Source organism: Leptodactylus fuscus, chromosome 6, assembly GCF_031893055.1.
Source record: "Leptodactylus fuscus isolate aLepFus1 chromosome 6, aLepFus1.hap2, whole genome shotgun sequence".
NCBI lineage: Eukaryota > Metazoa > Chordata > Amphibia > Anura > Leptodactylidae > Leptodactylus > Leptodactylus fuscus.
The window spans coordinates 151,820,062-151,847,819 of record NC_134270.1 but is presented as its reverse complement, the minus strand read 5'-3'; the positions used below and the strand labels follow the sequence as shown (position 1 = coordinate 151,847,819).

General features: G+C 42.2%; 2 protein-coding genes across 3 annotated transcripts in view; one reads left to right on the top strand and one right to left on the bottom strand.

Annotated features, from left to right (window-relative positions):
- LOC142208848 (rho GTPase-activating protein 39-like) overlaps positions 1-9,562 on the bottom strand; it is a 74,472-nt gene extending 64,910 nt beyond the window's left edge. For both annotated transcript variants that reach the window (XM_075277609.1, XM_075277610.1), the window contains exon 1: positions 9,331-9,562. In XM_075277609.1, coding sequence (XP_075133710.1) covers positions 9,331-9,341 — 11 coding nt within the window. In that variant the 5' untranslated portion in view covers positions 9,342-9,562. The remainder of the gene's footprint in view (positions 1-9,330) is intronic.
- The window catches only part of CPNE1 (copine 1), a 340,171-nt gene that overhangs the window by 160,072 nt on the left and 152,341 nt on the right, over positions 1-27,758 (top strand). The gene's annotated exons all lie outside the window — the stretch shown is intronic.

Below are 27,758 nucleotides of genomic sequence, written 5' to 3'. Positions count from 1 at the left end.
AAAAGTTTATCTAAATATTATTTATAAAGTTGTGTTTTATTGCTATTTATTAGAACAATCTCAGAAACAAGATAAGACTCATATGGCACACTATAATTAAATTAAAGTAATGATTACGATTGGGATTTTTAAGATGTAGTGAAGTTAAAAATTTTAGGGGGCGCTAGAAAATAATGGATTCTCAAAGTGGGCGGTAGACGAAATAAGTTTGAGAACCTCTGAGCTAAAGCCATGAATGGCTGCAAAAAGAATGGGGAATATATAAGTTCTTATACGTCTCCCTTCTGCTCAATCCACTCCTGGCTTTGCCTCAAAAACTGCAGCAAAATCTGCAACAAAGTAAGTTAGTTTATAAATACATAAACTGATTAACTACTTTTAATTGTATGTTACAATTATTAATATTGTATAATTATTAGATATACAGTTTGTTACATATTTACTTTGATAGGAATTCATCATTAGGCTTTTAACGAATTAAAGGATCTTTCCTGCTTCTGTCCAAGTCTGTCAGCCATTTTGGTAGGGCTAGTCTACCTGATCAAGTAGAGAGAATGATGGAACGGACAAGGTGAATTTCAATGCCTGTTCTTTTTATTCTCCTAAATGAAATCACAGCCATACCCTACATGCATGTGTATGTGGAACTATTTAGAATAGCTGTTGAGCAAATGCTAATAAAAGTGTACTTACTTACAGGCGCTTTCACACTATGTAGATTTTGCTTCAGAAACTTGTGCGATTGAAAAAGGTTTTCATTTATCTGAACGAACCCTATTCAGACAAGCTGAACAACAAAATCTGCAAGTGAAGGAACCCTGTAGGTTGAAATAAGCATATGCAATGCAGCACTGGTGAGATTCATGCCCCATCCAAAGCCCTGTCTACCCATAGAACCAGTGGCGTAACTAGGAATGGCAGGGCCCCATGGCGAACCTTTGACATGGCCCCCACCCCCGCATTCCTGTGCGCACTATTATGCCCCATAGTTGCCCCTGTACACAGCATTATACCCCATAGTGGCCCCTTCACCCAGTATTATGCCCCATAGTTGCCCCTGTACACAGCATTATACCCCATAGTGGCTCCTTCACTCAGTATTATGCCCCATAGTGGCCCCATCACCCAGTATTATGCTCCATAGTTGCCCCTGTACACAGCATTATACCCCATAGTGGCCCCTTCACTCAGTATTATGCCCCATAGTGGCCCCATCACCCAGTATTATGCTCCATTGTGGACACCCATTAACAATTATTATACTCTGGGGGGTTTTCAGACCCCAGAGTATAATAATCGGAGACCGAGAGGGGGATACAAACATAAACACTGTTACCTATCCTTGCACTCCCTGCTGTCTGCTATCCTCAATGACGTCAGGGACGTCATGTGACCGGGGGCTTGCATCGCGACGCATAAGAACGCAGGCCCCAGTCATGTGACGTCTGAAACGTCACACAAGTAGGCCCCGAAGCCTTCGTGGAGCGTGGAGAGGTAAGTAACACTGTTTGTTATGTTCTCTTACCTCTCCCGAGCCTCCGATCATTATACTCGGGGGTCTGAAAAGACCCCTGAGTATAATAATGATGTTTGCAGGGCCCGCGGTGTCACTTACCGATCCCTGCCAGGATCAGTAAGTAAGTAGGGCCCATTACCGGTTGGAGTAACTAATGTCCCGGGCCCTGTAGCAGCTGCCTCAGCTGCTTCCCCAGTAGTTACGCCACTGCATAGACCTCAATAGATGATTTGGAGTAGTGTGCAGCCATTGGCCACCTGGGCTCAGCGGGGCTTCAGGTACAGCGTGGGTAGCATTAAAAACATTTAGAGGAGATTTTCCTCTTTGGAACCCCCTCCTATACACTATCTCAGATAATACAAGTTACTTAGCTACTATATGCCCAGTCCAGTCACATTAATGTGGCCACCTGTCGAAATCCAGAATAACCACCTTTGGCAGAGAAGACCGCTGTGAGACGTGCAGGAAGAGAGGGGATGTTGTGATGATGGTGACTGGGATGTTGAGCCATGCCAACTCCAGTGCCGTGGCCAGCTGCGCTAGGTTACACGGTTGAGCATCCATGGCATGTACAACCCAATCGAGGTGGTCCCACAGATTCTCGATTGGGTTCAAGTCTGGGGAATTGGCTGGCCAAGGGAGTACGGGAAACTCATCCTGGTGCTCCTCAAACCACGCACGTACACTGTGAGCTTTATGACACGTCACATTGTCCTGCTGGTAGATGCCATCATCCTGAGGAAAAACAATTCGCATGTACGGGTGACCATGGTCCGCAAGGATAGATGCATACTTGTGTTGATCCATCGTGCCTTCCACAATGATGAGTGCACCCAGATGGCTGATGACACGTGCCTTCTGCGATTAGTTATTTAATGTTGACATCAAAAGTAGGCAGTGGTCACATTAATATGACTGGACTGTGTATTACTTATGGGAGAACACTATAGCTGCACTCTATTCTTCTCCTAATACAAGGTAATGTCTGACTCACGAACCTATATAACTTGGACAATGTAAGAATATTCAGGCCGTGAAATCAGGCATACACACAGACTGCATTAGTGTGAGAGCATCCTAACTATTAGTACATTTAAAACAAGATTATGATAGATAGATAGATAGATAGATAGATAGATAGATAGATGATATTAGATAGATAGATAAGTAGATAGATATATGATTGATTGATAGATAAAGTAGATAGAAAAAGTAGATAGATAAAGTAGATAGATGATAGATTGATTTGTGTATGTTTTTATTTTGCATCAGTACTCAGATAAATATAAAGCAATTTCCCTGCCCATTTTCCCCAAATCTCTTACATACTCTCCCACATCCCTATGCCAAAGGATGCTATCTACTCCCCAAAACACATACTGCTTCCGTTACCTGTGAGAGTGACCCCCCCCCCCCATTGCTATGAAAAGGCAAATTGCCCTTTTGTTTCACTGACAAAAACCTATTAAACCGCATCATTGCTCATCACATTGACAAATGGCTTCTCACAACAACAGTCGCTTAGTATGAGAACCCAAAATACATTGCACAACTCTTTGGCACTAGGGCCAACATGGACTTGTTACAGACAACCTTATTTCCGTATCTTGTCCATAGTCGTCTTTTAACGTCTATGAAAAAAGTGAATACCCCTCACAGGTGGAGTGACAAAGACCTGAGCACTTCCATTATGAATGCATGTATGGTTAGATTATCTTTTATAGCTAATACACAATATTGCAGACAAGAGAAGACAGGACAGGAGCGGTATACTTTACAGACAAGACTCGGCATGCCGCTGTATGAATAATACAGCCCCAGGAATGTTACATATGAGGCAGACAGCACCTACTTCTTTTCATCTGGATCCAATCCATCATCTCTCTTTCACATCATTACGTAGGCTAGACTTTTACATAATGATTTGTCCCTCGTCGGGCCACCGTCATAATAATTCATCGCTAGGTTCTTCTCCTCAGCTTTAGATATATTGGCAGACAAAAAGCGATTTTAACAAAAATCTATATTTCATTCCCATTGTAGCCTCCTACAATACTGCTACAAGTCACGATTTGCTTTCTTCTTTGGATTACAATATAAAGATTATTACTGTAAGTGGCCATCTTTTGTCCGATATAATCCTAGGCTTATATAATGCACCCCTGATAACTGGACTGTACAAAAGTATGGTTATATCTATATATACAATTCTTACAGATAAAAATAATAAATAAATATCCTGCTTTTGTCCAAATGCTTGCGAACCCCTAACCCCATTAAACTACTCAGCCAGCGCTGTTTGTTATCTCCGGGTTCCCCGGCATGCTCTTCACCAACTGACGCCTTTGTTAGGCCCAGTTCACATCTGCATTCGGGTTTCCGTTTGGGGAGTCCGCTTCCCCCGAACGGAAAACTATACGCATTAAAAAGCGGTTACCGCTCCTTTGGAATCACTTCTACTACTCCGCTCACTTCCGTCCCCTCTTTCCTTCTGTGTCCCGTGTGATGTCTCCCTATGTGTTTTGTTTGTAAACTTTGTCTTTAACTTTACTTGACAATGGACACCCGAATGTCCCAGGTTTTTGAGATGTTTTGTTTGTGTCAGAGCATTTACCTGTTTCTTGTCCACTCTCCATATCCCGCCCCCCCTACCCCCCCTTTTCTCTCCCCACGCTGTGCTTTCAATCGATATTTCTGTATGCCTTTATGGTCTCCCCCCTTGTTTTATAAAAATTTAAAAAATGTCAAACTTTTAATGAAGAAAAAACCTGGGAAACACATGGACCCCATAGACTATAATAGGGTCAATGTGGTTGCCGCATGACACATGAGCGGAAACCACATGGACCTCATGAGGGTATGTTCACACAGCAGAAAACGAAGAGGAAATTCCTCTTCATTCTCCGTTGCCGGCATTTTCACGCAATACATCAGCACACCATGGTGGCATCCCGTTCCTGTTTAGGCCCAGATGAATGGACCTAATCAGAAGGTAGACTTGAGCCGTGGAATTGAGCAAGATTGAGCAGGACGCTTCACTTTCCCCCGCATCCTGCTACGATCTTTGCCTTCCAGTGAAAGCAAGGGGAGGCAGATTAAGGAGGAATCTGCCCCCAAATCTGCGGCAAACTCCTCTGTGTGAACTGACCCTTATAGTGTATGGACTGCATGTAGTTTCCTTAGGTAACCGTCTTTTATTGCGTATAGGTTTCCATTCAGGGGGGGTCCCCAAGTGGACTCCCCGAACGGAAACCCAAATACAGATGTGAACCGGGCCTTAGTACGTCACAGGCTGAAACTCTTACGTCATGCATGTCACCTTCTGCTATTGAATACCTAATATATCACCCCTCAGCTATCTAAATCTGTAGTAACATAATAGTCCAGAAAAAGAGTAAATGCATTGAACAGAGAGAGGTTGCTACATGAGAATATGTCATCCGAATGCTCAGGGCTGATGTTACCCTCAGATACCAGGGTCCAGCAAGCCCAGGGCTATCTATGTAAGTATTCTTTGTACTTATCAAGTTGAAAGCCAAGGACATGCACACACCTGAAGGCATCTTTCTTCAGAAAAGAAAATGTTTTTGTAGCATTATTGAGGACAGATACATGTTACAACAAATCGTCATAGAATGGGCTGTGTAGCTTAGTCATGATGTGCCAAAGCGATACAACAGGCAGCAGAAAAATCATAACAGTGCAATAGATTGCAACGACTAACAAATACAGCAAACTGGACTAGTGGTAGAAAAATAACGTGAAGTACGTTCAGTCTGGTTGCAACAAACTTCATTATCAGGTATCAGACAGATGAGACAATGCTGCCCATGTAGCTTGCGGCTGGGGGCACACGGATACAGTTACCGATGATTTCCTGTCACATGATCCCTGACACCCAGAAACATTGCCTAGGGTACAATTCATAAAGTAAAACATCTACTTGTTACAATGTTTTACTGTATTTGTTAGTATTTTATGGCAATGATCCAACAATTGTGTATTAATGTAGCAGCATTTAGATACAAAATGGATAAGTAAGATGGCCGCCGATCTTCTGGTTCTGCACTAGTGTAATTCTGGAGGAGACAAAGACGGATGTGTACTTGTAAAACATGTCTCATAGATGGACAGAGACAGATAGATAGATAGATAGATAGATAGATAGATAGATAGATAGTGTAGGTAAATTGATTTTACTTTCAGTGTACGCTGCCAACTAAGTCACCAAAAACAGGGTTGAAGGGAAACCATAAAAATTTCCCAAAGGGAAGGTTTGGGAATTTTTCTATGATCTGTCGATGACACAAATACTGCAGGGTAAGGTGATAACCAATCATGAAAAACACCTTTTTGTACAATACAATGGTTTAGTCAGCAGATCATAGACTGAATAGGTCACCATACACATTAGGCTGAGGTAGAGTGATTTATTTATTGTGCTTACTTGTATAGCGCCATCATATTCCTCAGCACTTTACAGACATTGCCAGGCACTGTCCCCTGTAGGGATCACCATGTATATTCCCTATCACTATGTCTTTATTGGGCTTATTCTTTATTTCATAAAAACAACTATAAAGGACTGGGCAAAAAATTTCGAAGAGGGACAACTTCTTCCCAGAGATCGAAACGTGTCATTGACCGGCCAAAAGGATTGAGCATTGTTAAATTTCACCCAATAACATTCCTTATGGTTGAAATCCATTCAGACTGTGTATTGGCACCTTCAATGGGTTTTCCAGGAGTTAAATATCAATGGTCAGAGGGGATTAGATACCCCCACAGGTCAGCTGCTCTGAGCAGCGCTGTACAAGCCAGTGAAGTCATGTTCATTGATCATGTGGTGTCTTGGTTGCTTAGTCCCATTCAAGTTAATGGGGCCGAGCTGCAGTATCAAGCACAGTCTCTATGCAATATACAGCGCGGAGCTTGGTATTCAGTGAAGAGGTTGTAGCGTTCATCACAATGCTGGGGTCTCTCCAAGCAGCTGATTAGTGGGGTTCACCGATGTCAGACCCTCACAGATCTGATACTGACCATTACTACGTTCATCATTCATATGTTTATCAGATTCTTGCTGCCGCTGACTCAATTACTGATTCCTAATTGGCAGCAGAAAGACGCAACTGATGTCCTGCACCTTTATGCCATCACGGGTAGTCCACAGGCCATCAAATTTAATCTGCGTGGGTCCAATACTGGGGAACAGTCTGTATAGTGAGTGAGCAGAGTGCCTTGCCTCATGTAAACAATATCGAGATCTATGCTGTCTGGGTACTGGCAATCTGCGGGGGTCCCGGGTGTTGTACCTCCACAGATCTAATTATTGAACAATAGGCCATCAATTTTAAAAACAGGATAGCCCCTTTAAGTCTCACCCAGCCATCATTCTTAATGGTTGCAATCCTCCATCTTTAGACAGATGTCTTTTAGCATCTTATAGTATAAAACATTTGTAAAACATGAGCAGCGACTACCACATAGATAGTGTTGGAAAGACTAAAAATGTATAACCCTCACAGACTTGATGTATTGCTTACACATTGTGGTGGAAGTGATGATCTTTAGGATAGGCCATCAATGTTTGCTCAGTGGTGATGTGACACTCGAGACTCCCACTGATGAGCAGAATAAAGGATGGCAGATCATAGGTCATCATAAGTGTCCTACCCTGGGACCCTACTGATCAGCTCATTAAAAAAGGCCACAGCGGTTTGCGGGAATTATGCAACCTCTTCCCTCAATAACAAGCACAGTGCTGTACGGAAGGATTTTGCTTGGTATCATAGTTCAGCCCCATTCAATTGAATGAGACTGAACTGCTGTTGTAGCATGTGACTGATATATGTGACTTTGTTGGCACAGGAAGTATTCACAACTTCAAACAGCTGATCAACAGGGGTCCGGGCGTCAGATCACCATTACACACATATTGATGACTAAAGAATAGGCCTTGGATGTACAAGTCCCAGAAAACCCCTTTAAGGCCCATTATAGAGGTGATAATTGCTTAAACAATTGATCACTGCCGTGTGTAAACATGTCTGGAGATTGAAAACAAATTTGTCTCATCTGTCATTGATCCAATCTTGTTATTGGACATACAAAACCATGATTTATCAGCCCTCGTGAACACAGGGTATATGCTGCTGACAATACTGTGAACTTTATGGGAACAAAGGACTGTATTAATGATTGTCCATATAAACATATGAGGATTGCTCCATGTGAACGTAGTTGCCATGCTATAGTCAACGATAGTGCTCATTACCGGTAGGAAAACTGCCTGCGTACAACCCTTAGGCCTAACCCATATGGGCTTTTTCCATCCACAAATTATGATCTGTATATCAGCCCATATTTCCCGGACTTCACGGCATCGTACAGGGCTGTGGAGTCTGTCAGCCAAACCACCAACTCCTCTATTCTCCAACAGACTGACTTTGCCATGGTCAGGCAGAGGCAGTAAAGATCCTCTAATTCATTAATAATCTACTGACAAAATTCCTATAGAAATAAGTAGGTCACAAACTAATTATATACTAATAATTGTACGATATATATAAAAATCATTTCATTTTGTAGCTGGAGTTGTCACTGCCTCCCCATTACAATGATAGTACGGATTAGTAGTCGCACAGCCAGGCAGTGACTCACAATATTATACCGATACCATACTATGAGTCGGGTCTCTGTACAGAGTGTAGTCCAATATATAGGATGTATAAGCCAACATATAGATATCATTCCTGATCACACTTCAATTCCTGTGAGAGACTAGACCCAGTCCAAATAGTGCTCATTTTATCATATATGGTAAAGTTGTAGAGACCTGACGGAAACACATGGATTCCATCTGTTGTAGCCTGGTGACAATGCTGAATGGGAGACCAAATGAATCAGACAGAACAGAAGGAAAAGCAACATGTCAGAAAAAAATAAATCACAGAATTGTATCTACACATTTCATTCGGGTAAAACAGAGCGGGACTTCACGACTGAAATGGAAAGCATGACTATTAAATTTAGAGTAAAAAGAGATTAGGCCGAGCCTGTTTAACAAGACACCATAACCAGGGGTGAGATTCTGCCTGTTGCTCGGCTCACACTCCTCTCTGTGAAGAGTTTTGCAGCTGCTGTTTCCATACAGATCAAAATTCAAATCCCACATGTAGGATTCAGCCCCAAAAAGCTGCCAAGCACACATCACCCCCTCCCCAAGTCTGTCACGGCCCATCAAGCGCAGAGGACATGTCCAAAAACATGAATACAACTCAAGTCTGTGAGTGGAAAGCCACTTGCAACACCATTTATATGTTGGACTCTCCTCAACAGGACTTAGAACTCACTCATGTCATCGTGATCGAGCCAGAGGAGTGCGATAAATTTCGTTTCAAGTGACCATAGATCAAATAGATTTGGCCTTGATCAGATGAAAGTATCCCGTGCACACAAAGATACCAGACTATGATCAAGAGGACGAGACAAACTATGGAAATGTGGTAAAAATAGTGCAACGTGTGGGGGGAACAATATCCGGATAAACCACAGATAAAACACATCAATGACAGTAAAACGAAACATTGTACAACTTATTAGTTACAACATATCTGTGCGGTTTGTAAAACTCCTGAGAGATTGGCTCAAAATAGGTATAAAAAGTCAGACAGCCAAAAGAATGAGTCACAAAACATTGAGATGAGGCCTCAATCAGATCAGCCCTGGTAACACAACCCCCTGTAGTGCTTGGTCACACACATACACTATCAGCTGAACTGGAGAGAAGTCACACAACAATCTGTTGCTCTTACCTGTCAGCCATTTTTTTTACGTCTTCCCTCACATGGTCCGGTAGGAAAGTCTACCTGAAGTGAATCCAAAGTCTTGCGGACTTGTTGACTGTCCCTTATCCTGCTGGATGTGCTGCTGTGATCACTAGGCAGCGATATGACAAAAGTAGCCAGATAGTAAACTGCCCCCTTCCCTGTGTGACTCAGGCTCTCCCTTCCCAGGCAGGATGTGTAATCTGATTCCACTCCCAGTACATCCTCCCCCATCTAATGGTTTGTAGAGAGCTGGGACATGCATTACCCTGCACACAGCCAGGAGAGGAGGGGGGATTAACCCATGTTATACCAGCGGAGACAACAACTCAGCATCCCAGGAGTTAATAGTGGAAATTCCTACTCCGAAAGTCCCTTATTTAACGTCATTTAAGAATTGTTGCTTTTTATTCCTCTTTAGAATTTTCACTCCGATCCCTTCTCCACAATGTCACAGGAGTCTTACAATTGATAAGTAATGGCTTTGAAGGCAAATAAAATAATTCTGGGTTGGTAAATGCCTTATAATGGCAATACTTAGGCTCACGTGACCAGTATGGACTAAGGTAAGTTTGGCCGCGACTCCTTACAATAAAGATCGCCAAACTGCAACCTTGGGTCACCAAAAAATAGAACATTTGCTCAGTGTTTTGTTGCGGTCGCAGGACACAGGTCACAATGCAATGCCATTTGCCCACATCAGTGAATGCGTTGTAGGACAACTCAGCCATCTTTGGTCGCACAACAGGAATCGTGGCCAAAATCATTGTGTCCCCCTAATAACAGTTGCGGGGCTCCACAGCAATATACTACATATGCCGTGATTTAATGTGAAAGGCAATCTTACCCTTTGTTCACATCTGCGTTCGATATTCTGTTTGGGAAGTCCGCATGGGACCCACGCTAGTGGAATACCGAAAGCAACTTCAAGCGGTCTGCGGTATACAGACCCCATAGACTATAATGGGGTCCGTGTGCTGCCCACACGAATCATGTGGACAGGAAAGTAGATGGTGAACTATTTTCCTGTCCGCATGATCCCTGTGGAGATCTGGCAGCAAGCACATGGACCCCAGTATAATCTATGGGGTCCGTGTGCTTTCACTGCACACCGCTTGCAGTTGCGTTCGGTATTCCCTTCGGGGAAAGGGGGTCCTCATGCAGACTCCCCCAGACGGAATACAAATGCAAATGTGAACGAGGCCTTACATGAGATGTACTACAGGTGAGGTAGCGGGAGATCATCCAATTACTTATAGCAAATACAGTGGGGGGAATGTATTAAGATTGGTGTTTCCTACATCAGTGTTTAGAAAGGCCCCAATATGTCAGGCTCTCAATACGTCAGGTGCACCTTCATGCACCAGAATGGAACTGAACCCTCCCTGTGAAAAAGAGTACAGAAGGGAGGAAGCGGAGCGATCCAGGTGATGGTTCTGACCATGTGACCCAGAATTGGAACAAGTCACCCGAAAACACCAAGTCTGGGTTGAATGAAAATGTGGAAAAAGAAAGTTAAAATTAAACTCCCTGGACAACCTCTTTGGGTAAATCCTCACAGAGGAATTTGCTGCGAATTCTGCATCCGATTCAGCGGCAGATTTCAGGTTCTGCCTTCCATTGTTTTCAATGGGTGGGAGAGATTGCAGCAGGAGGCTGAAGCAATAATCTATCTGCTCGATTTTGTTGCGGACGCTGTGGCTAAGAATTCCTAATCAGATCGAGCAGAGCTGACAGAGTTTTGGATTTTTTTCTTGTATGGAATATTTCAGCAGGCTGGGCTGATACTTATTGCAGTTTTAGTTTAGGATGGGCTTTATTGGACTCTTTTGGTTAATGAATAATTTGGAATTTAGGTTTGTTATGATTTGTAATAATATTTTATGATTGTTTTTCTGCTGATATGAACATAATAAAACTCAAATTATACTTTTTGATTGCTTTTTTTCTTTTTTTCAATTGTAAATTTCTGCAGTGAGAATAATCGTCACAATGCGGGGACCTGAGTTCACACTATAAGGAAGAATATTGCAGCTCCACCTAGTGTGTACAGTAATTCACAACACACAGTTGTAAAAGCATTCACACACAAATGAGGAGTCTGGGGGGCTTAGGTAAGTGTCTTACAGAGAACATCTGGCTATTCAGGATACTTCTTTAGTAGGCCGCATGTTCATGGGGTCCCCAATTAACATAGTGATTTAATTAACTTAAAACCTCTGCCCTCTGGCTACAAGTGTTACCAGGCCTATTCTTCTCCAGTAAAAGCAGCCAAGTAAGGGGCTGAATACACTGGCCAACTATGCTAGCATTTGCAACAAAACAACTGGCCTCCTCATGAATTATTATTGAAGTATTATTTATTTATATAGCACCATTAATTCCATGCTGCTGTCCATTATTATATTAATTCCATGGTGCTGTACATTATTATATTAATCCCATGGTGCTGTAAGTTATTATATTCCATGGTGCTGTACATTATTATATTCCATGCTGCTGTCCATTATTATATTAATTCCATGGTGCTGTACATTATTATATTAATTCTATGGTGCTGTACATTGTTATATTAATCCCATGGTGCTGTAAGTTATTATATTCCATGGTGCTGTACATTATTATATTAATTCCATGGTGCTTTACATTTGGGGGTTTACATACAGTGCACAAAATATAAAAAACAAATATAATACTAACAATGACCGAGTGGCACAGTGGAGTAGAGGGCCCTGCCTGCAATGGCTTACAGTCTATAAGGGAGAAGGGTAGAGACAGACGGTGAGGGGGAGACTGTACAGATGGCAGTGCGGTGATAGTGTTATTGGAGGTTGTAGGCCTTTCTGAATAGGTGAGTCTTCAGGGCCTTCTTGAAGCCTGTGATTGTGGGGGTCAGTCTTATGTGTCTTGGTAAGGAGTTCCAGAGTATGGGGGATGCACGGGAGAAATCTTGGAAACGGTTGTGTGAGGAGCGGATGAGAGGAGAGCGGAGTAGGAGGTCGTTGGAGGATCTGAGGTTACGTGTGGGCAGGTAGCGGGAGATGAGGTCAGAGATATATGGAGGGGACGGGGCGTGAATCAGCCATGTCCTGTGCCTGTTTATTAAAGGGTAACTATAAATCCCTACACTAAATTAAACACCCTTCCCCCGCCTACCTTCTAAACTACATAAGTAAGTAAAAAATGTATATTTGGGCTGAGGTGGGCTGAGTTGGTCAGGAAGAGTTAGTGGGCAAGATAGTTAAGGAGATAATAAGGAGGGGGTGTAAGGGTAAGTTCACACTGGGTTTTTTGGACCTGAAGCGGAGGCTGGTCCAAAATACGGGTAGCTGCAGATGGATGCCAGTGCACTGCAATGGCATCCAGTCACGCACTCCGCTCCGGATAAGGCCCAAATGAATGGGCCTAGTCAGGAGGAGGGAGTGTCTTCAGGCGGATGTCACGAGGCGAATCCGCCTGAAAGAATGAGCATCTCACTTCTTTTTTCCAGGAACCGGAACAAACGGCTCCCATAAAAAAAAACTGACCGACTCCCATTGATTTCAAAGGGAGCTGTCTTTTTGGTCAGGATATTGAGGCGGATCTGTCCTCAAAATCCTGACCAAAAAACCCCGTGTGAATTTACCATAAGGGTAAGTTCACACCACAGTAACTTTTATTGCTCTTATCCATAATAAGATATTACCTATACGTTTTCATCTTTAACCAATGTGAACAAACATGACAAAAGAAAGCATCAGCTGTCACTGTATTACTAAAAAAGTCTGTTGCTCTTATCCTATGACAGATAATAGCCATTGGACGTCCCCAATGCTGCAAGACGTCCTGATGCTGTGGCCCATAGCCACAAGAAAAATGGTCGCTTACACAGCATTGTAAGTGGCAATTTTCTTGTGGCTGGTGAGCATGCGCAGTCGGCTTTGCTCAAGGCCTAGAAGTTTGAAGCTAACCCCCGGAAGAAGGTGCGTGAAGACCCTGTTCTTGAAGAAGATGGAGGCGGCGCTGGAGAGTTCTCTCACAGCATTGGGGATGCCCCCCGATGCTGCAAGAGAACTCATTTGCATACCGGCGAAAAACGGTATTTTAACCGAACGACTGGGTGAAGACAACATCTAAAGGTAGGAGAAGAATAACCTTTCTTAAGGCTATTCCATCGTGTCAATGAGAAAAAAAAAGTTTTTAATGGTAGAATCCCTTTAATAATACTGTTTGACATCCAAATAGCACAAAATATGCACCAAATCTATCACGGTGCCACATTGGCGAATTTGGTGCATCTTTTAAATAAGTCACGCTCAGTTGCCTTCTTAAGGCCACTCCTTGTGTGGCATAACATTGACCATTGTGTTGCCTGTAAAACTGCTGCATGATAGTGCCCATTTTACAACTCAAACAGACTTTTTATAAAAAAAAAAAAAAAAAAAGATGGCTCAATGGTTAGCACTGTAGCCTGGAAGGACTGGGGTCCTGGGTTCACATCTTTCCAAGTACAACATCTGCATGGAGTCTGTATATTCTCTCCATGTTAGTGCGGGTTTCCTCCCACATGCCCAATAGAAAAGAATACTGATAAGTAAATTGACTCTCTGTACAAATAACTGACCCCCTGGGGGTAGTGGAGATGAGCATCTGTATTCCAGTCTCTTACTCCCCCAACTCTACAAAGCTTCTCGAGCTTTAAGTCTCCGTGAGAAAACTGAATGACAAAAGTTTATCATGTTTTTTGGTGTAACCAAATAAAAAAGATTTGCACCATAATAATTTAATTAAAAAAAGTCAGAATTCAATAACTCTAGAACGTTCCTTATAGTATGCAGAATTGCTTAGTGTGGTGATACTGTGCCCTAATAAGACAATCGTTGTCAATTCCTTGCTAAACTGAAGAAATTAAACAGTACATAAAAACTAGATATGACATTTTTAGTGTTGTGCAATGCAGTGCAACTTCTTGTATTGTGTCTGATGTAAGAGGAAGGTGACTGGGCACGGTGTGTTGCTAGGCAGGCAATGTGGAATGGGTCTCTATAGGGCAGAGAAGAAAGCGGCTCTTATATTCTAGAGATCAAGCAAAACGAGCACAAGAGATGGGTCACAGCAGCGGATTCCTACGTCTGTTCCACATGTAAATCTCATCAAATTGGCTGTGACTGGTTGGGAAACATAACAAAGAATAGAAACGTGACACATACTAAGGGCTTGTTTTGTCCTCAGGGAGTCAATGCGAATGAACTGCATGCATGTCTTCATGGTGAAACTAAAAATAATGATCCCGAGTGCTTAGAAATACACAAATACCATTATAGGAAGGTTATCAAATCCTATCTTATTACAGATTTACATTACAATTCGTTGCACTTTGGATTCTCACTGCAATGAAAAAGGTATCAAATACTGAATAAACTGATACTGGAGCAAATAAAGGTACGGCTCCTTGTAGGAACCTCATATGTGTGCCAAGGATGGAATTGGATCCATCTTTCTTTGTGATTTCCTGATCTCACAGGGATGGGATCTAATAAATGTGCATGAGCTCCAACATTACTATATGAAAGGAATGTATCGAAAGTTTTTATTTATTAACAACCAGTGAATTTTTTTTCAGATTTTTTTTCTATTTTTTGTACGTGATTACAGGAGCGGCCATCTTGCCATCTTCTCCTCTGCTCTGTTATCAACATTTAGTGATATGCTTTACAACACAGTCATGGCCATAGACAGAAATAGACTGGAGAAAATGGATTGAGGTCTATGGGAGAGTTTTCTAAGGATTCATTGTGGAGAAAGGGGGAGGAGAAAAGATGTGACGTCATTTATTGTCAGTAGGGTAGTAGGCGAGCACAGTGCGCATGCGCGCAATGCTGCCATCAGCGCCGCACCTCCCATGAGGCGACCGCTTCAGGCGGCGCTATGCCAGGGCCTCAGGGAGGGCGGCATTTTTGGTTACCTAAGCCAGTCCAGGACAAGCTGTCCTGGACTGGCTTAGCACCGAGCAGTGGTTTGGGGAGGCCACTGGAGCAGCGCTGCTCCAGCAGCCTCCTCTCAGTCTCAGGCAGAGAGCAGGTCGTCTCCGTGCCTGCTCTCTGCCGGCAAACGGCACTAAGCCACGCCCCCTGCACGTCGCCACGCTCCCTCTGCTCCGCCCCCTCCTCCCAGAGGGGGTGGGGGGGTGGGTTACGGCTTTCTGTAGTTCGCCCCTGTGCACTGCACCGGCATGCCGTGACGGAATATGCACATGTGGAATCCCCATGTGAAATAGCCCTTGTATACACTATGTGACACATTTTATTATATACTATGCAACACATTGGATTATTTTATGAATGAACATGTTACATGTATACACCTGTTTTCACTAATGATATGATGTCATCGATTGCTTTATGTGCACCATTATATATCCTGGCACAAGTTCTCACATTGTGTTGTTTAAGAACAGCCCACACTAAACTGAAACGTTGCACTGGGAATAAAAGGAAGACTTTTTCTTGGAGAGCTGCCTTTTCCATTTACAGTACTATTTGTATTATCAGTAGGGGAAGTAATGATGGTTATTAGGTGGTATTATCAATAGAGGTGCTAATTTTTACTGTAATGTTATCTGTTTTGCTTGTGATGTAAATCAGGTGAATGCTGAAAAGAAAACTCCTACAGAATTGAGTGGTGTCAGTCCATACTAGGCTTGGTGGCCCAAAGTAAAAAATCCAAGATATAGTTCCTTCTTAAAAAAATATAGTGAAATGGAAAAATATATAAAAAAAAAAAAAAAAAAAAGATCAAAATTATATTTAACATAAAAACATAACACTTTGGGTGACACATTCCCTTTAAGAGAGGAGTACTGGAGACCTCCTGTTTCCAGAAACAGCGAAACGGAACGTCACCAGAAAATCAGAAAATGTGCAGTCATAGGGATACTTATACTTTTGTTTCTAAAGGTAGTAAATTAGAAGTTAGGCTGGGGGGGGGAGGGGGTTTAGTGTAGTGTTAAAGTTTTAGTTTATGCCGGACAACCCCTTTAAGTAATAAAACTCATATATTTGAGGGAAAGAGAAGGTATTGTAAAAGAAGATCAAATAACTGTAGCGCAAAAACATGACATTACAGCACCATGTCCACCGAGACATTAAAGATATGGGGATGAACTGCTCAGATCCAGAATACCAATACAATGAGCTATAGAAATCATATGTAAAACAGGAGGAGCAGCCAATTAATAACATGATTTTACAACAAAGAGACATGTGTAGCTATAAATGGAGAGGAGATAAACACGGCCTTCACACGTGCGGAAAACATTGGGCTGCATGTTAAAAGGAATAACTATAAAGTTACCCCTAAAATAAAGCTATACTTTCCATTGGGAATGTTTTATTTCCTCTTTCTTTTTGTGACCCATTGCTAGGAGACTCATGTATGGAGTCATAAAAATGCAGTTTACACACAGTTTACTACAATGAAGCAATAAGACAGCACTGGTTTACTTACACCGCTATACACATGAGGATAGGACAGTTTAGCTATTTCAGTTTATCATTAGGGCAATTCCTGTTTCATTAAGGCAAATGGAATTCATAGGCAGATGCCTCCTACCATGTCCTATATGTGGCTTCCCATGGTAGTGAAAGGTTAGGTTTTATTTCAAGAGGACCCTTCACCATCTCCACCAAGTTCAGTTCTTTCTATCATTTACTAGTCTCTGCTCCGCTGATTCTGCACAGTTGGAATTTTTTCTCTAGCCCCCACCATTTCTGAGCAATCAATGCTCTTAGTTTTGGTGCCTGATATACTATTTAGACTCTGTACTGTCAGGAGGGCGGTGTCAGGCAGGAGCAGACAAGCAGTAAAGCTCCGACACTGGCTGCCTCTGACTGAAGCTCTGAGTCACGGCCCCTTGCCTGCTCTGACCTGACACCACGCACATGATAGTACAGAGCCTTAATAAAATATCAGGCACCAAAGTTAACAGCACTGATTGCTCAGGAATGGTGGGGGCTAGAGAAAAATTCCAACTGTACCAGGATCACTAGATCACAGTCTATTAACAGAGGCAAAGAACTGGAGCAGATAAAAGGTTCTGTTTAAGGTGTTGTCTGGGATTTTTTTTATGGCCTATCCTTAGGATATGCTCAGGGGGCGTAACTTAGTAGGTCTTCTAAAGGATCAGCGTTTTAGGGCTGCATGCAATCACTGTACTATACAGTGTACGGAGCTGAAATCAGATGGCTCCATACACTGTATAGAGCAGGGGTAGGGAACCTTCGGCTCTCCAGCTCCTTTGAAACTACAACTCCCAACATGCTCCATTCACTTCCATGGGAGTTCCAAGAACATTAGAGGAAGTATGCATGCTGGGAGATGTAGTTTTACTACAGCTGGAGAGCTGTTGGTTCTCTACCCCTGGTATAGAGGCCGGGCAGTGTTAATACATCTAAGTTCCCATTAACATCCTAAGGATAGTCCATAAAATAAATAATTCCTGGCTAGCTTAGATTTACATCATTTGTTACAGTATTAGTTACTGTATGAATAGCGCAGTCGACAATGTTATTCGTGCTACCCTGATGGAAATCTGCTGGACTGCACTTTCAAAGGGTATCTACGGCCCATATTTCCATTAACCAAGATGCAAATCTGAACACATTCTTAACACGACCTCTCTGTCTGTGTCCGTTCTCATGGAGTATAATGTAAAAATCATGCCGGACACTTTTGTAGCAGTATGCAGGACTTTTCCTTCCATTAGAAAATAAATACACAATGGAAGTAAGGTTTCACCATTTTTTGAATGCAGACGGACACCAGATGGAGGGGGGATCCGTCTGCATCTGTCTTTTAATGTCCGTTGCTCTCATCCTTTGATGTATAAGAATAACGGATATTATGGATCGCTAGTCTGAACCTAACCAATGGGGATAATAAAGCTCTACCTTATATCTTTTATCATTATTAGGTCAGCTTGCCATGATTTATCATGAAAAAAAATAATGAATTTGTAAAAGGGACGTTACAAGACCAAATGTGTGAGCTAACAAAAGTATTGGGGGTGAAAACCGCTGAAGAAAATATATTCAATGTGCAGTTATTGAATACACATTGGCAGGAGCAGAAACAATAAATATGTGTATTCCTGATTTAGAGCGATACGTCTTATTCATTTACTTCCTGGGTTATTCCAGGTCAGTCTATTGTACTCTCCTATGATTCATTCTACAAGTAAATAAACCTCCTGTCGGAGACGGCTTTTATTTTACAAACTGGGAGAACTAGAAGGGAAAATATTCAGATAGAAGTAGCCTCATGTTCCAAGGAGAAATCCAAGTTTTCTGAACTTGACTTAACAAGATTTATCAAGCTCTAGTAAATAAAACTGGTACACAAAAATGCTCATAATGACAAAAGCAGCAGCAGCGGGGCAGACGGAACGGAAAAGGAAATTCTAGCTTTATGCTTACTAAAGGAATAAAAATAAGGGAGCATTCACATTACTGTTGTTAGTGTCTACTGCTAGAAAGTGTCAATAACGGACAACAATAGATTTGTCAAAAATCTGTTAAAAATCCAATTGACTTCAAAAGAGATTTAATCCATTGATCATTAGTGTCTGTTTTTACCAAATCCGTCACAGGTTATTTTGATGGACATCGTGTGGGGTGCAGGACGTTTGGGTCCATTGAAAATAATAGACTTATGACAGGTGTTAATACCAAGGTTTATTAACGGACGTATTATGGAAGGTTATTAAGTTATACTGTCCGTAACGTCTGTCCGTATTTTCTCAGAAAGCAGAACAAAAAAATAAAACCAAAATGGACTGTATAAAAACGGAAACTGAGGTTAATGTGTCTTTTTTTATTTTTAAACTGATCCATTAAATAATCATAACAGATATTCAATGGTAGTGTGAACGCCCCCTTAGTTTTGTGTTTTTCCCTCTTTCCAACAAACACAGCCTCTATTGTCTATGGGTTGTGTCTGGTTTTGTAGGTCATCTTTTTTCCAAGGGAATTAGGGCCTCTTGCAGATGACCATGGTGTGGTTCAGTGTTATCCAGGTTTTTCCCATATAGCTCACTGACCCATTCATTTTTGTCCTATTCCTGTCCGGTTTTGCAGCCATGGAAGAACAGCTGCCCATGTGCAACCGACAATACCACCTTCCCTAGACTGGAAAAAAAGCAGAGTATTGGGGGGAATTGGTGTAGATGGAAATAGTTGTGGTGCCTCTTTGGCACACGTTGATGTGTTACTTCCTCTTTTCTTGTGCCCCATTCACCTCTTTCTATGAATTTGGGCACTGTGGGGAGAAGATACTTCAGGGCTCGTTCACATCTGTGCCCGGTCTCCGTTCTGCAGGTTTCCGTTTCCTGCACAAAACGGAGGCAGGAGACAGAAACCTGCAGGACTCTTTCAAACCCATTCATTTGAATGGGTTTGAACGATGTCCGGTCGTGAGTGGCGGTGAGCGTTTTATGCTCTCCGCCGCGAAACCATTTTTTTTAAACCGGACACAGAGTCGGACATGCAGTACTCTGTGTCCGATTTAAAAAAAACGGTTTTGTGGTGGAGAGCATAGAACGCTCACCGCCGCACCCGGTCTGACAGCTTTCCGTCTTCTGCATGCAGAAGACGGAAAGCTCAGAATGGAGTGCCGAACGCTAGTGTGAACCTAGCGTCAGTCCGACAAGTTTACTTGTCTACGATCATGCCACAAAACTGGAGCAAGTTATAAAGAAAATCTACGCTAGTTCCTTACTGGCATACATTTCCATTCTGGTGCACGGGATTAAACCTGAATTATTATGAGGACAGAGCCAGTCTTAATAAAATTCATCTAATGCCAGATAACTCTTTCACAAAATTTTCCAGGGCTCACAATAAAAGGATGCGTCTCAGGCTAGGTTCATATCTGTGCCAGGATGAAAAAGTCGAATTTACAGCACTTATATGTCTGGTGATTTATGAGAGATCTGCTCCAGATGGACACCTGGCGCAGATGTGAACCCAGCCTTGCTTGTAAAACTGAATTAGTTCATATTTGGAGTTTCAAGGCACCATTTTCTCCTGTGTTTGGTTATGAACAGCTTTTGTCATCTCCTACCTTTTAGCCTGCTTGTAGGCTGATCCATTGGGTAGTTCAGATGGCCATAATGATGGAAGCTTGGAGAGAGTTACCAGAGTGGATAGCTTCTTATTACAAATGACTGGTTTCAGCAGTCTAGTGCAGGACATAGTGTAAGATACATCTGACTATCCTGTGCTCCAGTCTTGATTTGCCTTCACGCAGGACTTTGTTTGTCGCAGTTCTTTTCCAGGGCTAAGGTATGGAGTCCGAGCATGGCCTAAACGGAAACAGTGGACAATGTGATAGTATTTTCAGAACAGGACTGAAGCGACATGATATAAGACTGCAGTCATGCTATTACAACATCTATTGATGGTGAACATAAAACCACCACAAAAATCAGAAATCCAACACGAGTGGATTTTTGCATCACTAGATTTACTATTAGTTGCGACTTGCAGCTCAGTATTTGCGATATTAACGTCATGCAGACAAAATTTGCTTTGTAGTCCTAGCCTACATTGGCACGTTAAAAGAGGAAATAAATTACAAGGTGGACGTTCTAATAGTTTATCGGATTATGAGAAATGTTCACATATATAAAGACAGAACCATGATGTGGATGCATTTTAAAAGGGGATATCAGGCAAATGGATTTTACTGCGATGACTCCGTTTTCAGGTTTTCGTCTTCTGCCGACAGAAGATGGAAACCTGGCAGACCGTGTCTGGCCGTGATCGCCCGTGAGCGTTTTGTGCTCTCCGCGGCTAAACCGTTTTTTTTATTGTTATTTTTTTAACCGGACACTGAGTCCTGAATGTCCAACTTTGTGTCCGGTTAAAAAAAAACTGTTTCACTGCCGATAAGCTGCTCCAGCACAAAACGCTCACGGGCGCTCATGGCCGGACACTTTCCAAATCCATTCAAATGAAAGGGTTTGAAAAATGACTGCCGGTTTCCATCTCCTGTCCAGTTTTGGGCAGGAAACGGAAACTTGCATAACGGAGACCGGGCGCAGATTTGAACCCGCCCTCAACAGTATTTGATCTTTGAGAGTTTGACACCTGGATCCCGCACAGGTCTATTGTTCTGGCAGCTGCCAGTGGAGGGGGAGCAGGTTCAGAATGCTGTATTCAAGTTGGGGCAAGTTCACATCTTCATCCCAGTCAACGCTTTCAGTTTCCGTCTTCTGCCAAAAGGAGACGGAAACTCGGCAGACCGTGTTCACCCGTGAGCGTTTTGTGGTCTCCGCGGCAACGTTTTTTTGTAAACCAGACACAAAGTCCTGCATGTCCGACTTTGTGTCCGGTTTAAAAAAAAAAAAAAAAAAAAAAAAAAAAAAGATTTTGCCACGGAGACCATAAAACGCTCACAGGTGCTTACGGGCGGACACTTTGCAAACCCATTCAAATGAATGGGTTTGAAAAATGACTGTCGGTTTCCTTCTCCTGTCCAGTTTCTTGGGCAGAAGACGGAAACTGAAAGCCGAGCCCGGGTCAGATGTGAAGCCGCCCTTATAGAAGTGGCGTAGTAGCCCCTGCACATATTGGTGGTTCTTGAGAATTGCAGCACCCCTCCTATTACTCAAATAGGAGCAGCCTGCACAAGCTCCCTATCCATTGGAGCCTGCTGGAGCAGCTTATCTCTGTGGAATTGGGAGTTGGACCCCAACAAGTTAGATACTGATGCCCTATCCTGTGGGTAAAATCCATTTGGGGCTGGAAAGCTCCTTTAAATCCACACAACAGCTGCAAAAGCTGGAAACCCCAAAGTTCTGCTAACATCTATGATGACCTAAGTTTGTTCAGTACACTCGTGTTGTAACCCCGTGAAACCAGCATCACTTTTAAGTTAGAATGACTGTGAACTAAGCAGACAAATTTGGCATTCAGGAGCATCTGGAAATTGTCCCAAGTCTGTGAACATCATAACATTGGTTTCTGAGGATGGAGAAGTTTGTTACATATAGAAAGAATATTCTGTACAGATCACTTATAAACAGCAATGGAAATAATAACAGGTAATATGTCATACATGATCCAGTCTGTGACCTCCTAATGCCATACACCAGATGATGAAAGACCTGCAGCTCAACTTATTTTAACAGTTCAGTTCCTGAGCCAGCAATTCATTTTATGTAGCCCACAATCTCATGGCCATATAATTCAATGTGGAAACATAATTTTCGCATTAAATCGGCCATGGAAATTCTACTTATTACTAAGTCTTCAAGACTTCCTGCCGTGTGTGGTCATCCAGGTTAGTATCAGATGTCAGCAACCCAGGTCCAGGTGGATTTCAGCTTCAAAAGAACTCTAGTCGGCCAATTTCCAGTAATAAAAAAGAACAAGAGACATAATAGCTATTGTCCATTTCTAGTACAGATAGGGCAAGTTTCTATTAAGATGGTTATGAGATACATATATATATATATATATATATATATATATATATACACAGACACACACACGTGTTATATAGTTTGGTGGCTAGCCCAGTGAGGATTGAAGGGACATTGCACAGCAATGGACTGTAAAGGGCTCATACAGCTTTATTCATGTAGAGTGAAAATAACCTCGATCACAAAAATGGATGGACCGCTGTATAAGCAATGCTACCTCCTATGCTGTCCCTGGTAACTCTTGTGTCACCCCCTCTACTTCATAGATTGCAAGCTCTTGCGAGCAGGGCCCTCAGTCCCATTGTGTGAATTGATTTATTACTCTGCAAAGTCTATTTTTCTGTACTTTAACCCTATGATTTGTAAAGTGCTGTGGAATATGTTGGCGCTATATAAGTAAAATATATTATTATTATATGGTTACTTGCTTTTACAACTTAATCTCATTTAATAGAGCATGTGATTCTGGGCTAACATTAAGGCATTGTACTTAAAAGTGCTGCAACTTTCTGCCTGAAATATCTCTCTAAATTTGCAGCAAAAAAGGTGTCTCCCTTCTAGCTAATTTGCTGGTCACTCTCTGTTACTAGGTAAGTTCCGTTCTTATTTACCATGAAATTCAGGACAACCTCGCAGTGAATGGAGGGAGAAGGGACAGGGCTCTCTTGACACACTGGTTCCTCTTCACAACTTGTACATAGCTGCACTCAGCTTTCTATTTACACAGAAGATTCCGTAGCATTTCACAACCTACAATATAGGAAAAACCTACTTGTACCTACTTGATACTTGTACTTGTATAAACTTCTGGTTGCTTGAGTGGTTACTGATGAGATGTCAGTCATAGACAGTAAGCAGCTTTCCTGAATGTGCTCATAGACTTCTTTTTTGTGTGTGTCAGGGATCTGTTTAGCTGCATCATACCCTGTGAGTGCAGTCCCGTGTTCCTTGGATCTCCTATATTATGGTCACTTGGGCAATTTCATTGCTATTTTACAGTTACTCCTGGCAGAATTACATGTAAAGAAGCCAGTAGCAATAATAATGGATAGGGGAGGCAGACTGACTATCGTATATGGCGATAGGCTGAAAAAGAAAAGTAAAAAGTGTGCAGCCACAATGGGGCTATTAGCAGCATAAAAACTGATAGGACACCATGTATGAAGGCTTATACAGACAGGATGTATGTACTACATTCACTTCAGTATTAAAAAACGTGATAGTTTTCTTCCATCATACTCATTTACCTTTTCTAATGGAAGAAAAAGTCCATTAACTTACACTTAAATGAGTTATACCGTTATGGATGATACTCTCTTTGTGAATGGCATACCAGTGCGCTTCCATGGGGCTGTAGGCACTGCAGGTTACAGGCAGTCCAATAGAAGTCAATAGAGTGCCAGTCATGCAAGCACACTGACCCTCCATTCACAAGAAGATCACCCCCCAGATATTGGGCACTTATCTCCTGTCCTATAATGGCACAACCCCTGTAATAGAGATACTGACAAATAAACTGACACAGGAAAGGAAACAAATATGCATTAAACAAAAATATTTATGTAAACCATAAAAAGGTAGGAGAGGGTTTTCTCTGCCGTGGTTTTGAAGTTGTTTCTTGCAACTCAAATGGAATTTATTACTTGGAGTCAGTAAAGTAGGATGATAGAACAAGGATAAAGGACCAGTTGGTAGAAACTTTGGAGACAGAAGAATTGGAGCAGGAACCTTATTCAAACTGGTCTCTTAGTTCATTATTAGAGATGAGCGAGTAGATATTCAATCGAATAATCGAATATTGAGGTCTACTCGAATCGAATTTTCAAATATTTCACTACTCGCTGTTCTCTACTGTATACTTTTTTTTTTTAATGCCTACGTTGTCCTAGTTTCTGTCCCACCTCCCCTGCATAGTTATTGGTGTAAAAAAAAAAAAAGCGCCAGGGAAGGTGGGAGGGGAAATCGAATTTTGACTGCATTTACCACGTTGTATTCGACCGAGTACGAGTATTTTGTAGTATTCGATCGAATACCTATTCGATCAAATACTACTTGTTCATCTCTATTCATTACTAATGAAAAGTTTGGTAATGTCTAAAAAGATTTTAGATCAGATTTTTTTTTTTAATTCCATGATTGGGTGACTTATTAGGGAATTTTATATCTTGGAAGTTATACATATTAGGAAGAGGGTTGCACATTTATTTGTGGTCAAGATGATTTCCTTTGAAGATATTCAGGAAAGATATGGTGTTAAAATGTGTTTAATATTGAAGCACACAAAGGAATTGAATTCATGATTGTATTTAAAGATGGAAAAAAAAATCTTTACCACATATTTATAGGATTATTATTGCTGTAAAATCTAAGGCTATAGCCAGAGTAAATGGGAAAGGGATATTGGCCAGTTGGATAAAGAGCAAAATATTAGAACTGGCTCAGTAAATATTAAACCACAGAATGATTCAATTTAACATACAATATATTCTGTATTATACGCTGGCAATGATAGAATGAAAGAGGCAAAAATAAGACCTGCAGTAGAGGAGAGTATGATATTGTTCTATTGCAGGATTAAAGGCGTTCTCCAGCTTTATAATTTGATTATCTATGCCTAGGATAAACCATGAACTGAAGATCAGTGGGGGTCTATCACCTGAGACCCCTGTAGATCAGTGGCTTGAAATCGTGGCAAAGCTCTTTGAATGCCACATCCACTTCACAGGACATGGGACCTCACATTCATTAGTCACATGGTCTGTTCACAGTTCTATCACTAAATGAATGTGGCTGAGATACACAGTCCAGTCACAATGTGACCACGTCAAAATCCAGAATAACCACCTTTGGCAGAGCGGACCGCTGTGAGACGTGCAGGAAGAGAGGGGATGTTGCGATGATATTCACTGGGATGTTGAGCCATGCCAACTCCAGTGCCGTGGCCAGCTGCACTAGGTTACGCGGTTGAGCATCCATGGCACGAAAAACCCGATTGAGGTGGTCCCACAGATTCTTGATTGGGTTTAAGTCCAGGGAATTTGCTGGCCAAGGGAGTACGGTAAACTCATCCTGGTGCTCCTCGAACCACGCACGTACACTGCGAGCTTTATGACACGTCACATTGTCCTGCTGGTAGATGCCATCATCCTGAGGGAAAACAATTCGCATGGAGGGGTGAACATGGTCTGCAAGGATAGATGCATACTTGTGTTGATCCATCGTGCCTTCCACAATGATGAGTGCACCCAGATGGCTGATGACACGTGCCTTCTGCGATTGGTTATTTAATGTTGATGTCAAAAGTAGGCGGTGGTCACATTAATATGACTGGACTGTGTATAATAACAAGCAAAGTCACTATACAATGTATGGTGCTGTACTTGATGTTCTGTTAAAGGGTTGCAGCAATCGCCCAAACGCTATGGGCTCTTCATATAAGAGTTCAGTTGGAATGGGGTATGGGGGGGAACATTGTCCGTATTGCAAACACTGCAGAAACGTTGTGGCTTGAAGTCTTAATGGAAATCTGGGCCAGATAGAAGAGATGGGGGAAAAGTAATTGACAATTGTTTCCTATAATTATAAACTACTTTTTTCATAAATGAATAGTTGAATATAACAAACTGTGTAATACATATTATTAAAGTTGAATGTTTTTATTTTCACTTATTAGTCTAAATTAATTGTAGCACAGATGTCTATGGAGAGGGGAGAAGAAGACTGACGGAAAAGACCTAGAAACTGCAGCCGTTAAGCTCTGCTACATGTTGTAAACAAGATGTCTCGTTTAATTCCACTATATCTTGTAAGATAAGGCACAACCACAGCACAGAATCCTATCCTACTAATATTTTAAATGTGAAAGTTTGCGTGTTTGGATGTTTGTTCCTCAATCACGCAAAAACGGCTGAACGGATTTGAATGAAATTCGGCACACAGATAGTTTGTAACCTTGATTAACACATAGGCTACTTTTTATCACAACGGTTATGAATTTATGTTCACATACTATATTACACTACTCTTGCAGCAGCTTCTCTCAGAATCTTATAAAGCCAGGTCTGCTATCTCTCTGTGTAAACACTCAGCTAACCCTCAGTGGATTGTGTACATGCATTTGGATATGATCTAATCTGCTCCAGGCAACATGCTGACACACTGGATGGGAAAACACCTTTAATCCAAATTGGCAGTTTTGCTACTTTTAGACATGCCAGGAAAAATAAAATCTAATTTGTTGTAAAATTCTAAAACAACAGAGTTATGAAGGAAGCCAGAAGTCACAGAGCAATCCTCAAGCGGAGCTGAGGGTGATCATCAGCGCCAACACGCTCATTATATGGCGTCCCAGTAAGCTGCTGAGATGCCGGAACAATCACGGGCACAGCGCGAGGAATGACTTCAGCAGCAGACCAGCTTAACAGCTGCTGAAACGCCGGAGCAGGCAGATCATCGACCCAAACAACATGCCTATAGTATGGTGGCTCAGCGAGCTTCTGAGATGCCAGAACAATCACGGACACAGCATGAGGAATGAGTTCAGCAGCAGGCCAGCTTGACAGCTGCCAAAATGCCGGAGCAAGGCGGATCATCAACGCCAACACGCTCATTATTAGAGATGAGCGAGTACTGTTCGGATCAGCCGATCCGAACAGCACGCTCCATAGAAATGAATGGATGCACCTGGTACTTCCACTTTGACGGCGGCCGGACGCTTAAACCCCCGCGTGCCGGCTACGTCCATTCATTTCTATGCGAGCGTGCTGTTTGGATCAGCTGATCCGAACAGTACTCGCTCATCTCTACTCATTATACAACGTCCCAGCGAGCTGCTGGAACAATCACAGGCACGGCGTGAGGAACAAGTTCAGCAGCAGGACAGCTTAAGAGCTGCCAAAACACCTTAGCAGCCAAACCATCGACGGCGGCAATTTGCTGAATATAGGCGGATCAA